The sequence below is a fragment of the Telopea speciosissima genome, chromosome 6 (genome assembly GCF_018873765.1).
Source record: "Telopea speciosissima isolate NSW1024214 ecotype Mountain lineage chromosome 6, Tspe_v1, whole genome shotgun sequence".
In the NCBI taxonomy this organism is placed as follows: domain Eukaryota; kingdom Viridiplantae; phylum Streptophyta; class Magnoliopsida; order Proteales; family Proteaceae; genus Telopea; species Telopea speciosissima.
This window is the reverse complement of record NC_057921.1, coordinates 41,195,648-41,219,744: the sequence shown is the minus strand read 5'-3', so window position 1 is coordinate 41,219,744 and position 24,097 is coordinate 41,195,648. Positions and strand designations below refer to the sequence as shown.

Here is a 24,097-nt window from a genome sequence, read left to right as displayed (position 1 = left end):
AACACTCCAGACACGCCTCTCTATTTCATCAACCCTATTTTAATTCTCTGTAAAACATTAATCTTTATATCACATTCTTTATTTATGATTGTACCCAGATACCTAAAATAACCATTTTGTGGAATCTCCCACTCGTCAATTTTCACCACCTCATTACCGTCCTAGAGTACCTAAAGTTACACACTATATACTCTATATTAATTCCACTTATCTTAAGACCTTTTGATTCCAATATTGATCTCCATAACTTTTTTTTAGTAAAAGATCTCCATAACTTCAACTAGGTGTTAATCCCTGCTTTTGTCTCATCAACCAAACTAATATCACTAAAAAACATACACCAAGGCACCTAATCTTGAATATTTCTGGTTAAATCATCCATGATAAGCGCAAACAAATTAATAAGGTCTTAAAGCTGATCCTTGATGTAATCCAATTGTAATTGAAAATTCACTATCTTGGTCCACACAATTTTTACATTAGTCACCACACCATCATTCATATATTTAATTATATCCACGTATTTACTTGAAAACACTTCTTTTCTATAGTACTTATCACATTAACTATCTAGGAAATCTGTTGTAAGCTTTTTCTAGATCAATAAAGACCATTTGAAAAAATCTCTAAATCTTTCCAAGAGCCGCCGAACTAAATAGCTTATAGCATAAAACCAAATTGGTTCTTCGCGATTATACTTTCTTTTGCATAGTTGTTATAGTAGGTACATGCATCTTCCTTTGTATTGAATACCATATCAATGGAGGGTTGCAATACTGGGATGGTCCTTAATTCTGGGATGTTACCATCCCTTTCCACGGCAACTTCATCGTTAATCAGGTCATCAGGAGACATAGAAGAACTATTGCTAAACTCAATGTCATCACTGTCAGGAGTAAAATTGTGTTCTTCTTCTTCCTCATTATCACCAATTAAATCATTTTCATCATTTTCTGAACTGCTTCTATGATTCCCGTCATTCACAAATGTCGAACAGAGCACTTTAATCTGCGAGTAAAGGAATGAAGATAAACAGGCCAAGCCAGGTCAGACCCCAAGTCGTGAGTCCCCTGTTTGGTCTGTATTTTGGGTTCAATCGACTGGTTTTTTTGATTTAGTATATCAGCTGTCACATGACAAGAAGTAGTGAGTTTCCAGGTTATTTATAATTCAACGACTAGGATTAATTTGATAGAAGATCTATGATTCTAAATGATTCTAGTGTGAATATGGATGCAACTCCGCGGTGTTTGTTACCGGTCGCCCATATAGTTTTTTAATAATTGATATGTAAGCTTTTAAGCAAATAAGAAAAAATAAATTGATATTAAAGTCTTAATGCAGTGTCCTTTAAGTTGCTCACCACATTAGTAAAGAAAACCCATTAAAGAACAGAGGACCCAAGTCCCAAAGTTTGTTCAAAGCGATAACCTTTAGATTGAATGAAGAGAAAAAAAAAAGTGATAACTTTAGATTGAATGAATAAGCTCTGCCTACCTTTATTAATTTATCTTTTTCTTTCTCCTCCACGGGCCCTCTACGGTTGCCAAGCCCCTTCCCTTTCCCCTTTCCTTTGTTGGTTTTTTTTATTATTGTCCATCCCTCAATAGCAATCCTTCTACTCAAGCTTCAAAATCGCTGCCTCCTAAAATATAAATACACCTTAATTTTCCTCTTCCAACCATATTCCAGGCCTTCTCTCTCTCTCTCTTTCTGTCTTCGATGGTAGTGAGTAGAAGTCTGTCTGATAATTAGCAGAAGTGTGATCGGTGCCATCGTCTGTCCTGTCTTTAATTTTCCCATTTTCTCTGTGCGAACAAGAACAAGTGGTGATCGATCGTGTGCGGGGTTTTGCTTTTCTTCCAACATTAATTAAGGAGGTTGAGGATGGCGATTATTATCGCACTCTTCGTCATCTGCGCTATGTTCTCCGGCACTTATGCGTCAGATCCGGACATGCTTCAGGACGTCTGCGTGGCGGATCTCACTTCTGGTAATCCATCAATTATTTAATTTGGATTCTTTATTACCGAACTGCCCCGTTCTGCCATGTTGCACAGACACAGCAAGGCAGTAAATGATTGCCTAACCCCCACTCGAGCAAGGCGTTCGGACAGGGGGTAAGACAATCATTTTCCATCTTGCTCGAATGTCTTGTACGAATGGGGGTAAGGCAGTCATTTTTCGCCTTGGTATGTCTGCGCAGCTCGACAATACAAGGTGAGAAATGATCACCTTACCCCTGCCCAAGTGGGGTTAAGACGATCATTTCTTACCTTGCGATATCTGACAAGGTGTCGGGGTCCTCTACTGCCTAGCTGCCCCTACTGCCTTGTGCGCCTCGGACACAATAAGACAATGAAATGACCGCCCTACTCCAGCTTGAGCAGTAATAAAGTGGTTTTTACCACCTTGTTGTGTCTAGGACTCATGGCAATAGGGGCAACTCACAAAATAGAGGATCCGAATCCCAAGACGGGCAGTTCGACAGTTATGGATCTGAACTTTATCCCTTCCCTACGTTATTTTCATCATCATTTTCTTTATTACCTTATTACAACAATACATTAATAGATTTGGTACGGTGGGTGGGTGGCCAGGTGAGTGTTGCGGCTCCATTGGTCCTTGATTAATGTTTTCAGCTCCTCCAATTAATTTTTCTTTTTTTCTACTACTACTATGACTAATAATTTTAATTAATTAATTTAATTACAGGGGTGAAGGTGAATGGGTATCCGTGTAAGGCGGCCGGGAATGTAAGCGCGTCTGACTTCTTCTACTCGGGGCTTGCCAAGGCAGGAATGACCAACAACACAATGGGATCGGTGGTGACGGCGGCCAACGTGGAGAAGATACCAGGTCTGAACACACTGGGAGTGTCCATATCTCGGATCGACTACGCAGCGGGAGGGCTGAACCCACCGCATACCCACCCGAGGGCGACGGAGATGGTGTTCGTCCTTGAAGGTGAACTGGAAGTTGGGTTCATCACCACAGCCAATGTATTGATCTCTCAGACCATAAAGAAGGGTGACATCTTCGTGTTCCCAAGGGGACTCGTCCATTTCCAGAAGAACAACGCTGATGTCCCAGCAACAGTGTTATCGGCTTTCAATAGCCAGTTGCCAGGGACACAGTCTATAGCGCTCACCCTCTTCACTTCCTCTCCTTCCGTCCCTGACAATGTTCTTACCAAGGCCTTCCAGATTGGTACCAAGGAGGTTGAAAAGATCAAGTCCAAGCTCGCACCCAAGAAGTCGTCGTAGTACTAGTAGTTATCTCTCTCTCATCACAAGTCTCATTACTTGATGATGATGATGATCCATGAATATTTATATTGATTGATTCTACATTCTCCTCTAATATGATATTTTTTCAATTTGGGTCTTTTGCTGCCCAGCTGTCCGTTCTGCATCGTAATACGCAGACACAATAAGACACATAATGACCACCTTACCCTTGTTTGAGCACGGGTTCGATAATATGATATGCTAAAGGGACATACTACTCTTTTGGCTTTTTTATTTTTTTTATTTTTTATAATAAAAATAGTACTCCTTTGGCCATTATTGATCAATCGTTAATTCAATCATGATTTTATGGTGTTAGTTCCAGTCTTTGAGATTTTTACAATCAATTTCTTTTTTTTTCTTTTAAAAACTGAAGTCGTTGCCTTCGCAAATTAGAAAATGATAATGGAACGAAAGCACGTGGCCAGAAACCATGCATCGTCAATGGTCATTGATACAATAGGATGGATCGGAGAATATTGGTGAGAACGACTACAGAGGAAATGAGGATAGAGGATAGAGGATAGAGGATAGAGGATAGGATATCCCAACTGCCTTTTAATACAGCAACACTCCCTGTTAGAGTTTTTTTTTTTTTTTTAAATTAAATTAGAACTACTTAGGATTAAGATTCCCACAGGGCTTTCATCAAAATAAAAATAAAATCCCATTGGGTTTTGCTACTCATATGAGGATACCATAGTCTCCAATATATCTATCACACAGTAATTAATTAATTTTGGATTTTTTACTTGTCTTTAAAATTAAAGATTCAAAATATTTAGAGAATTATGTCGTTTTTTAATATGCACAAATAGACACCAAAATGACCAACAGGTATGATTATTGGACGACTTGTTTGAATGATCAACAAACAAGTATTTTGGGAAAATGCATGATGTTAGGGGATGTCTCTTGGAGATACCCTTTAGTGGCATCTCTTCCTCTCCTATATATAGAGAATGGGTGTTGCCTATTTCTCTAACATTTTTTGTGTGGGGAGACAATGGTTTTCCGATTATATTAAAATCATTTTTCAAACTATCTATTTTTTTGGCTAAAGGTCAGCAAAGTATTGTATTAAACGATATAAAAGAAATAATTACAGAGAACGTCCAAACCAACTCAATGGAGTTCCTTCCCCACCTTCGGCATGACCATCAATAGGGAAGAAACCCACAAACAAACACAACAGAAAAGCACACATCACCTAGAAAATCTGTATCTAGGTCTTAGGTTTGCATCCCAAATAATATCATTCTGAACACAATTTGGAGTTGCATCCCAGATACTTGACGTCCTTGTTGAAGCTGCATGCTTAGCTAAAATGTCCGTTACCACATTAATTTCTCTGTAGCAGTGGCTTATCTTCCAGGTAATCCCCGCCAAGTAGCTGCTGGAGAAGCGCCATCTTTGTTGAAAACTCCAAGGAATTGAGTTATTTTCCACATAACTGACCAACGCAGCCGAGTCGCTTTCAATCCACAATTTACCAACCTGCAATAGATGGGAAGCCAGCCCATCTCAGATCAAACAGAGCACGGATTGTAGCCCAAACATGGGCAACAAATTCGCAATCAAGAAAAATATGATTAATTGATTCTTGGCACTTACAACATAACTCATAGCGAGACACCCCTGGAATAGCATGCTTTGTAATATTATCATCAGTTGGAAGACACCTATGCATTAACCGCCAGCCAAAAACCGATGACCTTGGGAGCACTCCTTTTTGCCATACTAATTGCAACCATCCTTGCTGTGGCGCATGGCATCGCAAAACCTTCCACGCTGATTTAATAGAGAAATTCCCCGACTCCGTCAAAACCCACACCCTTTTATCCTCATGACCAGTAGTTGGCAAAGTTACCTGAATAAATTGATTACACACCGATTGCAACTCTGGCGACCTGAGAAACGGCAAACTCCAAGCCCCCTCTTCAGTGTAATCTGCAACATTGTCCTTCAAAGTCCTTGGAATTTTTACATGTTGAGGAATGAGATCATAAATACACTGCCCATTCGCCCACCGATCAAACCACAGTTTATCTTCTCCCCATTTCCAATGATCCATCTCTCATTCAAACACACCAACTCCCAAACTTTTCGGATGCCTCGAAAAATGGAAGACTTCACCCCCTTCTTTAAGGATCCATCTGAGGCAATAAATCTCTCCCGCAAAAAAGTAGCAAATATGGAATTATCACATTTAACATACCATGCCAATTTAGCCAGTAGCACTAAATTTACCTCCTTAAGTCAATGCACACCCAACCCTCCTTTACTTTTAGGCTTACACAACTTACTCCACCTAACCGTAATTGCCTTTGAAGTAGAAGCATCCCCACACCAAATAAAGTTCCTTATCCACCATTCCATCAAAGCCATAGACGAAACCGGTCATAGGTACACCAAGAAGTTATGAATCGGAATGCTACTCATCACAGACTTCACCAACTCCACTCTTCCAGCCATAGATAACAGTCTGCCTCTCCACCCTGCCAATCTAGCCTTGAATTTATCAACCAGAGAGAGAATAAAATCTTTTTTAACTCTACCCTTGAACAATGCCACCCCTAGGTAACGGGTGGGAAAACTACACTCAGGAATCTGCAACACCTCTATAACCCTGCGTTTTCTTTGGTCCGACATAGCCCCTACAAAGACCTTGCTCTTCTCAAGGTTAATTTTCGGCCTTGAGTAGCCCTGATAACAGTCCAAATTTTTTTTTTACCTTCCAAACACTTTTCACATCAGCATTCACAAAAATGAATACATCATCTGCATATAGGAGGTGAGATGGAGTGAATGTGTTTCTGGGGCCGGGAATCCCCTTCACCAACCCTTCCATCCTCAAATCTGTCAGACCCCGACAAAGGACTTCCTTTGCTAGAATAAACAGAGGAGGGGATAAAGGATCACCCTGCTTTAACCCTCTCTCCACCCCGGATTAACCAACCGGTCCACCATTAATAAGGATCGACACCTTTGTTGACCTCATCATCTCCCTAATCCAATTAATCCAGGTTTGGGAAAGGCCGAATTTAAGCATAACATCAAATAGAAAACTCCATTCCAGCGTATCATATGCCTTTTAGACATCCAGCTTCATTCCTAAAGTTCCCCCACGACATTTAGAAGACATCATGTTGGTCAACTCAGAAGCCACCCCAATATTTGAGAAAATTACTTTCCCTTGTTGGAAAGCACCCTGTTCTTCAGAGATTAACTTAGAGAGGAGCGGAGAAAGATGGGTGGCCATAATTTTAGGAATGATTTTAAAGAAAAAATTCCCAAGACAAATCGGGCGAAATTGACTGACATGCCTGACATTCTCTTCCTTAGGGATCAACGTGATAAAATTATTATTCACCCCTTTAGTAATGACACCTTCTTTAAAAAAATTAGAGATTGCTAGACATACCTCCAGACCAACAATGTCTGAGCAGATTCTGAAGAAAGTTCCCTTAAACCCATCTGGACCAAGGGTGCTCGCAGGGTCCAGATTGAACACCGCAACTTTCACTTCATCTGCAGAAGGCACTGCAACCAACATCTTATTATCCTTAGCTGAAATTAAGTTTGGAATATGATCTAGCAATTCCTCCTTAATAACAAAACCTCCACCCTTGTAGAATTCTTCAAAGTGGTTTGCCATATGAACACCAATGGAAGATGGATCGGTGAGAACCCCACCGCTTTCCATCTGAACATGTCGAATGACATTCCTAGACCGCCGAATTTTGGTAGACAGATGGAAATATTTGGAGCACCTATCACCAAACCTCAACCATTTATCTCTAGAGCGTTCAACCCAAAACTTCTCCTACAACAACAAGATTTTCTCATGCTCACCCTTGGCATGAAGTTCTAACTCAAATAACTCATCACTGAATCCTTCCCGCTCAATCCTATTCTGGATTTCCTCTACAAATCCCCTTGTCCGAGTAGCTTCCACCTCAACCTATGGAAAAACCCTCCTAGCCCATTCCCTCATTGGGCATTTGAGCCGCTTTAGCTTTTGGGCCACAACATAAATCGGTGTACCCCTCACAGGGTGGTTCCATGAATCCCTAACGACCTTCCTAAAATCAGCATGCTCCGCCCAAAATCGCATCATTCGAAAATGAACATTAGGAGGACGTGGCACATCGTTCTAAGAAACCATAATAGCTGAATGATCAGAATACCCCCTAGGAAGAACTCGTTGAGCACTCCCCTCAAATTTGAGCATCCACTCTTCGTTGCCAAAACTACGATCCAAGACAGCATAGACATTACCCACACGCCTGTTATTAGACCATGTGAAGGTATACCCCGACAAAGGAATGGGCACCAACAAGGCTATATCAACCATTGCCGAGAATTCTTCTAAAGAACCAAATATTAAACTTTCCCGAACCTCGTTTCTCATTTGAAAAAATATAGGAGTTAAAGTCTCCCAACACCAACCATGGGCAGTTAACACCAGCAATAGTTATTAAATCATACCACAGCTGACGACTCACATGCCTCCAGCAGTTTGCATGCACCATCAAGATGACACCCTGCATCCCACTAACCACAATCGAACAAGTAAGCTGCTGGTGCGACATAAGAATGATCTTCGGTGGGACCAAAGATACCTTCCAAAAAAACCACAGATTCGGGATACTTTCCTCCCAGTGATTAAATATGAACTGAGAGCTAAAACCCAAAGCTTCGAAAAACTTTCTCAGACACTTTCTCGGCTCAACTTTTGGTTATGCTAAACACAAGAACAATGGGTCATGTTCCCAAACAAGTATGCGAAGACTGAACGCGCACGTTTTTTTGATATGCTACGAATATTCTAGAATAGACACTTCATAAATTTCTATTGGATTGAGTGCTTCTAGTAAGGCGACGAGTTGCAGCCCCACCTCCTGATTTTGTAAAAGAACATCATCCACCATAGCCAGCTCCTGACCCCTCTTATTCTTCCATCGAGGCCCTAACTTAGAACACTCTAGCCCCATCTCGGCACCTAGTAGCGATTTGTTACGGTGAACTGGAACAAAAGGAACAGGGACAATCCCATCTAGAGAAACCGAGAGACCATGTTGCACTATCACCACACGACCATGATCCCTGCTGGGTCCGGCGCCAGTAGGCACATGCACATCAGCTAAACCTTCCGCCACTGGTAACACCACTTCTAAGACCCCACCTACAGCATCATGATCCATGGGCCCCCATTGTTCCATGGTGCAAACCCCCTGAATCACAAATAGGAGTAGTCAACCTAGGCTTCAAAGCCACTCTGTAAGAACCCGAGCCAGCTAACCCAACCGTATTACTACCACAACCCTCATCGCTTCCTAAAAATAAGGCATTAGATGAGGATCCTTGAGATTGTATAGTTGAAGGGACCAACTCCACCTCACCAGCACCGTAAGATAACACACTTCCTCTCAAAGCAGACCGCTAGCACTGAACCCCCTTATTAGCATTATCACACTGATAGCGTGGAGACTCCTTCCCACCGCCAACCACTCTCAAAGAATCCTCATACAAAACAAAATCTTTCAATAACGCACCTTGTTGCACCGAGATACGTTCCAAAGAGGGACACCTGGCCTCGTCATCTCTTGCCTCACTTGAATCTCTTGCCGCAACCGCAACCTCTAGATGAGAGCTTTGCCGGTGACGATGTCTCCATGCTTGCCGATGGTGAGGCCTTGCCTCTTATTCCTGTACATAGTTCACACTTGGAATCTCTGGATCCACCTCCTTCTCCTTAGCCTTCTCCACACAACCCTCTACCTGATGCCCAAACCTGTGACAAATTGAGCACCGAGAAGGGGGGTCTTCAACGGTCACCTGCTATTTAAACACGAATGATTCCAGCGATTCCTCCTATTCCCGTTTTACAAAGAGTTCCTCCTCACGAGGAAGGGCATCGTCAACATTGATACAGATCCTTGTAAAGTGACCAAAGAGCGAGGATTTGGTTTTCCTGTCAATCGCAACCGGCCTTCCAATCGCATTTGCCATTGAGAGAAGGATATCCTCGTGCCAATATTCCTGTGGCAAATCTAGGAACCTAATCCACGTAAGCCGATGGGTAATGGAATGGTCCTTGACATTAAAATCCTTCCTCCAAAGTTGGAATCGCAGCAATTGTCCATCCACCCGAGCTGGACCAAGTTTCCAGATGGGTGCCATATTCGCTTCACACGCAAACCGAAAAAGTACGAAACCTTTCCCCAGTGATTTCAACACCACCCTTTGTTTCAAGGTCAACGAAGCTGCAACATACTCCCGTAGTTTATCCATGGGGGTATATCTGAAGTTGACCTGACCTAGTAGAGCAAAGCGGTGTAACTCCACCTGTGATTGATACGCCTCTTTCGGAATCTTAATGCGAGTAAGATTCCCATTCTTAACTGCAGAAGGAAGATTATCCACCGCCGGCAAGGAAACCCTTCCAACAACAGCCGCATAAGACCTCCTTGGTCGCTCCGAGGGCTTAGAACCAACATCTCTGTTCACCACCACTCCATGTACACCAGTCTCTGCTTCCCCTTGAGACGCCAACCGTGAAAAAAATTTGGTTATTGACCATTGACCACGAGGTGGAGCCACCCCATTCCTACGTCGACCGTCAGGGTCATGGGCGTCACTGAGCACCACCCCAATCGCCAGAGCTTCTCTCTCCTCCACTATTAAAGCGTTCTGTACTTAGAATTGTTATCTCCCAATCCCTAAAAAATCCAAACTATGTATTGAGTCTAACCTTGCTCTCCTTTATAACTGAAGTCTTTGTGCATAAGACCAAACACTTTTAAAAACTATATAGGAAAGGAAGCCGAGAGAGTACTAGTGAAAGGCTATATATATATATATATATATATAAGCATTCTAACTTGCATACTAATTAATAATCGTAAGTAATTAATGATTACATAAACTGTGCAAGAAACCATTACTAAATGGATAATTGAAAAGAAAAAAAAAAAACTTTTTTTAATTTTTTTTGGGAAAACTGCAAACTGAGCAAGAGTATATGATAGGTAAATTGAACTGGTCCGACACTCCTGCTTATGAAATGTTAGTCATTGGTCCAACAATTTATGGGAAGATGATGGAGTTGAGCATTCAAGAAGAGACCAAACACTTTTGAAGACTTGATAAGAGTCTAAATTAATATATTTAATTTATGGATTTTCCCACAACAAATAAAAGATTCATATAATGGAGGAATGGGTTGTATCTGTCGAGACAGTCATGGTAATACTTACGATGTTTTGGATGGTGAGACTGGCGTTAGGATGTAACGATGTTCGGATTGATCGGTCGGATGGATCGAGCGATATTCCCGGCGAATGGATACCTCTAACGGATTCGGATGCGGATCGGATTGATTTTCACCATCCGTTACATATCGCTTGTGTAACCGACCTTCCTCCTAGCGGATACAATTCTCTCTCAATCCATATCTCTTAGATCATGATTCTCTTTTCATCATATTCTAGAACTTGTTTAATCTTCAAAACCTAAAATCATTATTTACTTAATTTTTATTATTAAGTATTGGATTTTTTGAGGATTTTAATCGGAGTATTGATTATTTTCCGGATATCTCTAACGAATACGGATGCCCCTAACGAATACGGATCAATTCAAATTCAGATTTCGTTATCCATTTACATCCCTCGCTTCTTCGCTCTTTTGGAGTTACTTTCTCATGCTCATCTGATTAATGTACTAATTTAGTCAGACAACAGGAATCTGATTTCTTATCTTCCTAATGGAGTTGTTGAAGATATTATTTATTTATCTTCTAAGTTTGTTTCTTGTATTTTTAATTTTGTTTCACGTGAGAATATAGCGTGGCTATATCTTAGCTAGTAAGTTCGCGTATTATACACGTATTCAAACGTTTAATTCAAAAAAACATATTTTAACGTATATTTCTATATATATGGTAAAATACTTGTTTTTTTTAAGTGCACCCATATTATACACGTATTAAACATGAATTAAACGTGTTTAATACTTTTTAATTTAAATTTAGTTTTGTTAAAAAAAAAAAAATCACAACTTAAAGAAGAAAAAACGCAAAACAAAACCTTCGCATAATATGATTTTGGTCTTCTTCTCTTCGAACCCTAGCTGTTGATTGCCCCCATTCCATTCATCTTCTTCATCTTCATTCTCATTTCAGTTCAGGTGGCCAGTTAATTGCAGCTGGGTAAATTGGTAATTGCAGAGGCAAATGAACTTCCATTGGTGATGTTAGTTCATCTTAGAGATGAGTTCATTGATGTGAGCTCATCTTAGAGATGAGTTCTAGAACACATTATGATTTATTTTTTTTTCTTATGTCGGATGAGATACTTTTATTAATATTTTGATTTGTTAAATGATAATCTTATGAGATGTAATAGGGGATATTATATTGTGTTTATTTTAGTTGTGAGGTTACTTTTTGATAAAATCATTGTCTATATACTATTATTTTATCAATTAGGTGGTGCATGTCTATTACTTGAATTTTTCTTCTCTCAGGTTCCCTGCCCGGTTAGGTTCGTAGGTTCCTCTCATAGGGAGGGCGGAAATGACGACCTCGTCCCACCCGGACAGTGTGTTCGGCCAAGGGGTGAGGTCGTCATTTCTAGCCCCCTATGGGAGGAACCTACGAACCTGAGAGGAGTAAGGTCCCTATTACTTAGTGAATATATGCCCATATTTTTGCTTATAGAGTGATCGTATTAAACACGTATTAAGCACGTATCATATTATTATCGTATACATTTTATTACATCGGATTTTTGAAAAGTATTATTGCTGTCTAGTTCGTTTAATTGCCGAATGTATCCATTTCCGTTCCCAAACTTACTAACGTACTAAGGGCTGCATGCACAAGTTCTTCTTCTACAAAAAACAAAAACAAAAAAATAACTAAATAATTTTTTTTTTTTGGGTAAAGAAAACAATACCTTAATTTAAGAAAGCTAAAACGTAATTTGACCCGATAAACGTGGAGAAGAGACGACGGGAAAGGGTCGTGGCGTAGGTTAGTAGGTTAGAGGGTTTGGAGAATAAGGTGAATAAGTCTTACTTCCTTTTGTTTATCCAATATAATTGTGCCCCCTCCCACCCCCTTCTTGACTTGGCCGGCATCGTATCTTTTCGCTAAGCGTTGAAATCAATCAAGACCCTTTCCTTTCTTTCCTGGTCGATTTGTTATTCTTTCAATTCATTTGGTGGAGGGTGGTGAGTGCTGATGCGTGAAAATGAAATGCATATATTGATGTCACCTCTGTTCTCTCTCTCTCATTCTTTAATATTTGGGATCGAGTTTTCCTTCAGACATAGTCAAGGGAGATCGAGGCAATGAGAAGGCATCGTGCAATACAACAACAATTCAGTCTTATCCCAAATAAATGGAGTCAGCTTTTTTTTTTATAGTTAAAAGAGCACTTTTATATATTAGAATAAGATCACATTACATTCTTGAGCAAACCTTCCGTTTTGCATCATTGTATCATCTCAGAAAGTGCCAAAGGAAGGTTATGCAAATTAAAATGGACAAACTGAATTACAGATGTATAGCCAACCAGATAATCCACACAACAATTTATCTCCGTCACATGGTGAATGAAAGTGCAACTGCGGAAAGAATCACGCAGTTCGCGGATCTCCTCAACCAACCACAGAACTCCCCAAGGAGCCTTGTAAGTTCCAACCACCATCTGAATTGCAACCTGAGAGTCTGATCTAACTTGGACTTGCGACAAGTTGAAGACCCTCGCCCGCTGCAAGCCACTCCGAATTGCATGTAGCTCCATACAAACGACATTTGATTCTCGAATTCCACCTGCAAGAGCAAAAACTGGCTCTCCCCGATAATTTCTACCATTGGCACCATACCCTCCCAAACCACCCTTTACAGAGCCATCACAATTGATTGCTACCCACCCAACAGGTGGCATAGGCCAAGAATGAAAAGTGGGCGATGAAAGAGAATACAGCACCGAAATACCCCACCTCTCAAAAAATTCCCTCTGTCGACTATTGTCTTCAACTTTCAAAGCCAAGTTAGAAAACCTGCCCCTACCATCACGCTCAATGCAATCAATCAATCCAAACAGTACAAGATGATTATTGGACGCCCATGCAAGGACTGCCCGTTGCTTACCAGGGTCATTGATACCCCTAGTATTCCAAGCACCAATCTTGATTATTTGGACACAGTGGCAGCAGAGCGCTCCACAGGTGCGCTCCCCTGGAGTCAGCTTTTTTTTTTTTTTTTTGCTAAAAAGATGATTTGTATTAAAGAAAAAAAAAATTACAAGAAAAAAAAAAGCCAACAACCAAGAACTCACACAAAAAAGCCAGAATAGACCCTCCCACCTTCGGCATGGGCATTAATAGGAGGGATTGAAAGACACAATCAAAACAACCACTATAACCAGAAAAAAGCTAATGAAACTGATATCTCGGCCTATACTGTGCATCCATAAGAAATTTATCTTCAATAAAAGATGGAAAAGACACCATCACAGAAGAGACACTCTACTTCGCTGCTGACTTTGCTAAGAAATCTACCATCGGGTTACTTTAATAAATGGAGTCAGCTAAATGAATCCTTGTCTGCTAAGCTTTATTTGAAGTCATACTTGATACAAGGCTTAAGCTATGTTTGTCTTTCCTCACCACTTCTCTTAAGGTTGTTCTAGGTCTATCTCGGGCTCTTTTAGTTCATTTAATTTGAATGAAATCACTTCTATGTACTGGTCCACTGGAGCATCCAAAGACTTTCGTTGAACATGACCATGCTACCTCAAACGACTTCCTCATCATGTAGAGGAGCTACTCCTAGACTCTATTATGATCATTCATTACTTTATTCTTCCTACTTTTGCTACTCATCCATCTCAACATCCTTATCTCCTCTACACAGAGTTTGTCTATATGATGCTTCTTAATTGCCCAATATTTTTACACCTTATATCATAGCTGGTCTTGTGACTGTCCTATAAGATTTTTCTTTTAAGTTTTAAAGGAATACGTCGATCACAAAACACTCCAGACACACCTCTCTACTTCATCAACCCTATTTTAATTCTCTGTAAAACATCATTCTTTATATCACCTCTCTAGTTCTTAAAGTTGATCCTTGATGTAACTCAATTGTAATTGAAAATTCACTATCTTGATCCACATAATTCTTACACTAGTCACCACACCATTATTCGTATCTTTAATTATGTCCACCTATTTACTTGAAAACACTTCTTTTCTATAATACTTATTACATTTACTATCTAGGGATTATGTCATAAGCTTTTTCTAGATCAATAAAGACCACTTGGAGCAATCTCTAAATCTTTTCATGAGCCTCCTAAGTAAATCGCTTCTATCATAGATCTTCCTAGCATAAAACCAAATTGGTTCTCCATGATTATACTTTCTTGTCTCAGGTGGATTTCAATAACCCTCTCCCATTATTTCATAGTATGACTCATTTGTTTTATGCCTCTATAGTTATTGCAATTCTTAATATCACCTTTTATTGTTGTAAATTGGAACCATGTACAGTGCTTCTCCTCCATTCATCTGACATTTGTCATTTTGCTCATAATCTTATTAAACAACTTGGTTAGCCAAGATACACTATAAATTCCTAAGCTCTTTCACAGTTCTATTGGGACCTCATCCTAGGCCTTGTTCCTTGCCTACTTTCATCCTCCTTAAAAGCTTCTTTTACTTCAGACATCCTAATTTTTCGTATACATATCTACGACATGTGGTGTCTTGATGGGTAATGCAATCTTCCGGAACACTATTACTAAGTGTTTTCATTTAGTAGGCTATAGAAATAAACTTTCTATCTCTCCTTAATATCCTCATCCCTTATTAGTACTTTATCATCTTCACTTTTAATACATCTAACATGGTCGAGACCTCTGCTATTCCTTTCCCTCATTGTAACTATCTTATAAATAGTTTTTCCCCTTCTTTTGTGCTCAACTTGTTATAAAGATCTTCATATTTCTTCATCTTTAACTTTTCCCACAATCTTCTTAGCTTCATTTTTGGATCATTTATACATTTGTAGATCCTCGGATTGCAATAGGGTCGGGTTGGGCCGGGCTTTTTAAAAATATAGACCAACCTTGAGTCCCCTTAGCTGGGCTAGGTCCGACCCGACCTGACCTTAACTCAGGACCTTAAAAATCCACCCTGACCCACCCTTAGGGTTGGGCTGGGCTGACCTTGATTGTTGGTCTTGATCATGGTATGGGAAAGGGAGATGCATGGGCTAGGTTGGGCCAAGGAGAAATTCATCAAGTTTACATAAAATAACACTATAATAAAATATATTATATCACTTATTATCTTTATATATAATATATTATATAACACAATGAGTGTGACATTTAAAGTTTATAATATATATGTTATAATATCTTCTTCTTCTTCTTCCTCATTATCACTAATTAAATCATTTTAATCATTTTCTGAACTGCTTATATCATTCCCGTCGTTCAAAATGTCACTCTTCCCAGTTCCCTTTCCTTCCCCTAAATTTTATCCCTCACCAATGAATGCATTGTACGAATCAAGATTTGTACAATTAAGCATGTATTTGTTTAAAATAGAAAGAAGAAAAAAATTACCTTATCAGTCGACCGATAGGGTACTCGGTCTGTCACACCCCGAATCCACCCCTGGGAGCATTCGATGGTTGACCCGAATACTCAAAGTATTTGTAGACCTCCAGGATCCAGATGCAGTAAATACACGTCACAAGCACAACACAATATCGAGATAACAAGTGTTACATTGATCAGAGCGCGGGAAAAGTAAAGTACTATAAGTTTTATATACATATTATTTACATTAAGTTTTCAGAAGGTCGGTATCCCAAGATTCACAACCATCGGCCCAAGATACATCTACTCCAAGATATTTATAGTGGAAACTCTTCCACCAAAATATAGTATTTTTAATAAAAAAAAACAAAAAGATAACACCACATCATCAGTCCTTATTCTCCAAGGACACTCTAATCGTCTGCATGATTGGGGTCACAACCCTCTGAGTCTGCACCAACACGTTCACAGTGGTCATCAACCCTCTGCCTCGAAGTAATGCTTCCTACTACTATCACATCCACCTGCAAGATAATCTAAAAGAAAATATTCCATGAGGGTGAGCTCCACCGAACCCGTGAATGAAGAATAAACCATGCATTCAGATGCAACACAAAACTTGATCATATGTGCATGGGGTTCAGTTTTATTATTAATCCACCTAACAACAAAACTAAATCCAGGTAAGAAAGTACTACTACAATCCCCAATACATGTATCCCTGGTACGAGCTTCTAACCCCATATCGCGATACATCCATTGAGCTGTCAGGAAAACCAGTCGGCTCCGGCATCCCTTCCCAAGGTCAGCCCGACCAACCTTCAATGTTACCATTGTGCTACCACCAGCCCTATTGATTGTTGGGACAATCGACACCACCTCTCCTAATGACCCGATGAGTCTACTGACCGAGCAATGCCCCTTCAGGACATTAGCCTCACACATTTGTGGTATACAACACCTTAATCCCTGTTGGCAAGGGTCCGTAGTACGGGTGATGTTGATCCCTAGCCACATGCCATTTTATATGAACATAGTATGAAGTGTACGGTGCTCCTGGATCCCATACTACGGCACACCATACCTTTCATTTCCAAGTCGACTACGGCATCTATTCTAACAATACATGCAAGTATGCCAACAATAATATCATACCTCAACAATTTCCATTTAAATCTCATAACAATAATAAGAAATAAGAATGAGAAATAACGTAATCAATTACCATATTACAGCACAATAGTTGTATTACACCTACATGTATGGCATATTCCCATTCACCTTGATTACTTGCGTTCGCGTAGCTAGATTGGTTCTCGAGTTGATTGCCGATAGGTTCGAAGATCGAGAATGTCATGCCCCTATCCCAGACAAGGGATATAATATAATATAAGGGGTGACTAGGACGATGCGTGTCATCCCATTAAGCTACCAGGATCACTGACACAGTATCCCAACGCGCAGTCATAACCAATATTAAAGCCATATAATATCAGAGTGCGGAAAGGGAATATTACATTCCAAAAGATCAATAGTTTTACGGAAGCGTATAAAATCAAAAGTTACAAGATGTTCAAAGGCTAAATGATAAATACTGTAATTAATACATTTCCCAAGACCATCTAATAACTATCAACAAGGGTATAACAATAAATGTTTATACATGGACTTTAAGCCCTAAAATAACAAAAGGGGAACAAGTCCCAAGTATCCTCACACCGCAGGTGCAATCGTCACAAGGACACCCATCGCCATGTTCCTCAAACACAGCTTTTGGCTCCTCCGTACCTACACCATAATCTAAAAAATGTGTACACGAGGGGGTTAGCTCCACTAAGCCAGTGAGAAGATGGGGATGCACAAACACACAATTCACATAGTCCAATGATGCATGCATATGTTAAATAAATTTTTCACCTAACATCATAACTAAGTTAGAGGTATATGCTACTGTGACAACTCGGAGAACACTGTGGGTCACTAAACTTATCGCCACAATGAACCTCAATTGTCACCAGGGGGCTTACGCCGATCGAAGCCACCAAAGCCACCCAAGGGCAGACCCCACTAACCAATACTACTATGACTGGCCTCTCCCACCTCCATAGAATCCGGTGTACTGATTATCTAACACCTAAACCCCTGTTGGTAAGGGTCGTAGCATAAGGGTGCAGGTCTTAGCCACAGATATACTACATGCAATTCCTATCATCCCGAGAGGTAATCCAGGCGCATCAACTTGTCATCTGGTTTAGTGTCCGATTATCAGTACGGTACGACGCATACAGTTCAATATGGTATTCAATCAAAGTATTATATATAGTCTGGGGTTCCAGCACCGGCATTCACCGACACCATAACCCAATAAGGAAAAAGAAACCAACCACAACATCATCATATCATCATCATCATTATAAATATGTAAAATGCACAAGCATGCTTAATAATTATTCTACTAGCATGATACATGTATATTTAATGATAGCAAGCCCAAACAAACCAAACCCACTCATCCTAGGTGTTATATCCCGAAGTTATGAGATGTCTCCGCGATTAAGTAGCACGTTGCAAAAAGAAAGATTAAGCCTAGTGAAAGAGTGAGAATAGGGTTAATTATGTCAAAGAGAAGGGTTCCCAAAAGGTCCCCCATAAACTATCTAAGTTGTAGATTTTAAAGGTAGGGTGGTTTTATGGGTGATTTCATGTCCAAACTTAAAATCACATGTAAATCCAACCTTAACAGGGGCTTAGGAACGGTTCTGCCTGGTGCGGTTTTACGTGTGATTTTACCTCAGATATGAAACCGCAGGTATAATTGACTTTAATAGAGAGCTTCTTAAGAGGATGGTCTCAGGGTGGTTGCAGGGGCGATTTCCCGTAGGTCTTGAAACCGCAGGTCTCCAAATCTCAAAATTAAAGGGTTATTCACCAAGGCTTCCATTCCCAAGTGGATTGAAGGAAAGAGAACACCAAAGGGCTTCCTCCTTGGTCCATTAAGATCCTAAGACCTCATTAGGTCTATGTATTCCAAGGATTCAAGAGGGGGAAAGCGAGAGAACTTCATTTAGAGCATAATAGGTTAGAAACCCTAGGTCTTTCCATTGGGATGGGATTAGGAGCTTTGAGGTTAGCCAAAGGAGTAAGATAGCTCCACCATGATCATGGCCATGAGTTCACATCGATCCTTGGGTCTCAAAATAAGCCCTAGATCGATTCTCACTCATTTCCCAACCCCAAAATAAAAAAAATAAGGAAGGAAGAAGGCCGTAAAGGCTTACCTTCCTCAAGGAAGTGGTACCCACGTTAAGGCTCCAAGAAGCAAGATCCTCAAGCCCCCTATCAAGCTCCTCCACACCTCTTCTCCTTTCTCAGGTGGTTTTTATTAGCCGGCCCAGTCGGGTACAAGCCCTAACCTCTTTCAATTTCAAGGTATTAACTAGACTTAAGTGGTCCACATAAATGGGCCACACAACAGGGGTGTCCGATCTAGGGTATAGGCACATAATCATCACATATGGGTGTGGTCAAAAGGTCTCCAAAAATAGGCTCAAAATCTTAAAAGAAATCGAGCGGACTCACGAGCGACATCAGCACTCTGGGTGCGTTCGTGGCTCCTCCGTGAAAATAGGGAGAGCGGACTAATGGGCGGATGTGGAATGTGAATCCGTTCGTTCATCCGGTCTGAGAAGTCTCAAAGGCCGAGAGAGTTGAAGTCAAATGGATCTAAAGACGGACGCATGAGTGTGGATTCGTTCGTTGATCAGCTCAGCTTTAAAATGATAATTTTAAGTTTTGTGCGGAGCAGATTCACGAGCGGAGTTACGACAAGTGGATCTGTTCATTCGTCTGTTCGTAGAATTTTAACAAAACAGAGCCACGAGTTTTAAAACTCACTTTTGGCTCCAAGGAAGGGATATAACCACAGGGAGAAAAAAACTCTACAGGAACTTCCATTCAAGCTTCCCTTGGGTGGTTTTTCTTGTAATCTCAAGCCTCAAGGTTCAACTCTCAGTTGTTCAAGATATGGCTTTCTTCCCATTTCTACTTCCTCTTTTCTTGGATTTGGGATGAATCATTTCAAGGTGTGATCAAGTCTTGATTTTGCTTGTAATCCCATGGCCATGTACACCAAATCCATATCAAACCGATTGGAACTAGGGTTTTTGATTATAAATCAAGCCCTATTTGATTGATAGCACTAAGTTGTTGGATCCTTATTTGATTATTGTATATTTTATAAATTTTCAAGTCATTGCAAGCATTTTAGAGATTGTTGCTATGTTCGTCAACTCTAGTTGAATTTTACTTGGATTATGTTCAGGTTTTGGTTGTGGTAAAATCCTCAATTCACAATATTTTGGAAAAACTCTCCAAGTTCAAATCTAATTCTTTTACATGCCATAAAATCTCATAGAAAATTATCACATTGTCTTATCTTCAAGCATATTCTCTTGTATACATAATTATTGATAAAATCCTTGAATCTTTCCTTTTTTTCCTCAGATAAATTATTCTTGTCTCTTATTGGGGTATTTTCATCCAATAACTTGCTTGTTTGATATTGGTTGGGATGTAAAGTAACCAAAAGCATATGTTGTTTACATTGATCTCATTATTCATGTCCATGCACTAGGGATCTCACATGGATTTTACATGTGCATTGATCTTATTCTTTTCTCTTTACTCCAAACATCTTCCTATGGTTATCATGTCTCATTTTCCCTTATATGCTCTTGTCGCAACATAGTTTCCATATCTTGTAGATATTTTACTTCTATAATTTTATTTGCCAAGCATAGAGCTTAAATTACCAGGGTAAGATAGGCCACAAGGGGCGAGGGAAACAACATATGAAGGAAATAAAAGCTTAACATAGGTTGGTTCATCAAGACAAGGCAAGAAAACCCTTTCTGGCTTGGGCGATTTTATGCCTGGTTTTACTCAAATATGAAACCAGAATAAACAGTCTCGGCTAAGCACGGATTTTCAGGTGATTTTTACCTGGGCAGAAACCATATGTAAAGCTCTGGAGAAACCCCAACTGCGACCGTACTTGCTCTCTCCTCACTCCTTGGTGGATTTTTGTACTCCAAATTACTCCTCAACAACATCCAATTGCATTCAGGTAAGATCTCTCTCTCTCCCATCGATTTCTTTCTCTTGGAGAAACCCCAAAACACCATTCAGGTTTTGGAAACTTGGGGTTTTTGCTTCCTTTTTGCCTAATAGGTTGTTTGTAACCTAATCTTAATCATTTTCTCACCATAAGCAACCTATACAAGGGCTTGCACACAACTATGGCATCTAATCCAAGGATTTGGGTTGGATTTTGGAAAAATCAAAACCTAATCAAAATTTTCTCTTCTCTTTTGCCATCTTTGATTCGGTCTTACTAGATAAGGCTTAGCTTACATTCTCTGAGTTATCACAAATCATATTTACTTATTTCTTATGATTCAATCTCCCAATCACAAAATCTGAAAATTTTCTTTAAAGTTTATAGGATGTTGTAAGATCAAATAAGTCCATATTTTGCTTGAACTCACTGTTTTGCATAAAGCATTACTTTCAAGATATGACCATGAATCTTCATTATTTATCATGTCATTCACATAATGGCCATGCCTTTCCTTTTTTTTCAACTTCTTAGATCACAATTGGATAAAATCAGAATTTTTTAGCCTAAGAATCCTGCTGTAATTTAATTCCTTTGAAAGAAAAAATCAAGGGCTAGGTTTTGAACTTCACAACCTTACATTGATCATCTACTTAGGCCTTAGCATTCAAGGTACTAATTTGTTATAAATCTTGACTTTTTGGCTGCAGGTTAAGAGTATCTAATGGCTCCAAGAACATTTCGTGCACGGGTTGAACAAGTTGCACCAATTGTCCTAGATCTACTATGGTTCCAAAAGATAGAGGACCAAGAGCTTTACCGAGACTACTTCTGCTTCAAAAATATAGTGGAAGGGCGGGATGCAGTGTGGGATGATCTCAAAGCTTACATGGTGGGGCAGAGATTCGAGGCATTGGGGTGGACCAACATTCTCAACCTTCCTGAACCATACTACCTGAAACTCATTCGCCATTTCTATACAAATCTGGACACCGAGAACCCGGGCATACAGAATTATCGGGTTGTCTCATATGTCAAGGGGGTTCCTATAGCCTTCACAGTAGCACAGTTAGCGGGGATTCTTAATGTGTCTATTGGGTAGGCAAAGACCTATTGCTCACCGGGAAAGAACCCCTATACCTTCATTAAGCGGGAGGTATTGACATCCTGATGGCCATCAGGCGGTTGAACCTGCGAGTAGTGGATGGCTTCAATGAGGTCACGAAGCAACTCTCCGACCAAACTCGATGCTTAGAGGGTATCGAGAGAGGGTTAGATGACATCAACACCTTTCTTGGTGGCGGTGGTGGTGGTGGTGCAAACGACTAGCCCAGCTTTCTCTCAATAAATTGAAGTTATCTCGAATCAGTTCTTCTAGTTCTTGTCTTAGGATAGATATTTGTGGAGCTCTTTTACTTTTCCCTTCTTTTTTTTTTTTAGTTTTTTTCTTTTCTCTTTTGGAAATGGTGGACTTGTATATTTAATCTGAGATAAACAGAATCAAATGTTTTGAGTTGAAACAGATGAGATCTTACATTTGAGTTGGGAAAGGCACAGTTATGCCGAAGCAGAGAATCTGGAACAATTGGATATTTGTAATTAATCTTATATGTACCTCTATGTATTTGCTTAATTCTCTCTTGTTTAAATCATTGTTGATATTTGTGCTTGGTTATTATTGATTCATTATTGTTTATGAATTATAACATATAATTGTTCATCTATAATCTACTTAAGACTCAACCAAGCAATTACATAATTGTAGCTTAACAGCCTATGGTTCAAGTCCTAAGTTTCATGTTATCTATTATCTTCTAAGTCCTTGTTTCACCACAATCAGTCTTCTCCTATGTCTGCACACCATCATTTATGCTTTTGAAGATTTTTAGTTTAGAACCTAATTATGGAGAGTAAATCAAGAGTCCGCGAGACAGTGGTCGGTGCAGAGCATCATTGCTCTGATACCACTCTGTCACGCCCCTATCCTAGATAAGGGATATAATATAATATACGGGGTGACTAGGACGACCCGTGTCATCCCATTAAGCTACCAGGATCACTGACATAGTATCCCAACGCACAGTCATAACCAATATTAAAGTCACATAATATCAGAGTGCGGAAAGGGAATATTACATTCCAAAAGATCAATAGTTTTGCGGAAGCATATAAAATCAAATAGTTACAAGATGTTCAAAGGCTAAATGATAAATACTATAATTAATACATTTTTCAAGACTATCTAATAACTATCAATAAGGGTATAACAATAAATGTTTATACATGGGTTCTAAGCCCTAAAATAACAAAAGGGGAACAAGTCTCAAGTATTCTCACACCGCAGGCGCAATCGTCACAAGAACACTCATCGCCATATTCCTCAAACACAGCTTTCAGCTCCTCCGTACTTGCATCATAATCTAAAAAGTATGTACACGAGGGGGTTAGCTCCACTGAGCCAGTGAGGGGATGGGGATGCACAAACACACAATTCACATAGCCCAATGATGCATGCATATGTTAAATAAATTTTCCACCTAACATCACAACTAAGTCAGAGGTATATGCTACTGTGACAACTCAGAAAACACTGTGGATCACTTAACTTATCGCCACAATGAACCTTAATTGTCACCAGGGGGCCTACGCCGGTCGAAGCCACCAAAACCACCCAGGGGCAGACCCCGATAACCAATACTACCATGACTAGCCTCTCCCACCTCCACAGAATCCGGTGTACTGATTACCCAACACCTAAACCCCTGTTGGTAAGGGTCGTAGCATAAGGGTGCAGGTCCTAGCCACAGATATACTACATGCAATTCCTATTATCCTGAGAGGTAATCCAGGCGCATCAACTTTTCATCTAGTTTAGTGCCCGATTACCAGCATGGCACGACGCATACAATTCAATATGGCATTCAATTAAAATATTATATATAGTCTAGGGTTCCAGCACCGGCATTCATCGACATCGTAACCCAATAAGGAAAAAGAAACCAACCACAACATCATCATATCATCATCATTATAAATATGCAAAATGCATAAGCATGCTTAATAAT

The 24,097-nt window shown here is 39.9% G+C and overlaps 1 protein-coding gene across 1 annotated transcript in view; it reads left to right on the top strand.

Moving 5' to 3' along the window:
* Window positions 1-1,856: 1,856 nt before the first annotated feature.
* LOC122663753 (germin-like protein 5-1) overlaps window positions 1,857-24,097 on the top strand; it is a 41,662-nt gene continuing 19,421 nt past the window's right edge. Inside the window, exon 1 of the mRNA XM_043859396.1 lies at window positions 1,857-1,993. Coding sequence (XP_043715331.1) covers window positions 1,888-1,993 — 106 coding nt within the window. The 5' untranslated portion in view covers window positions 1,857-1,887. The remainder of the gene's footprint in view (window positions 1,994-24,097) is intronic.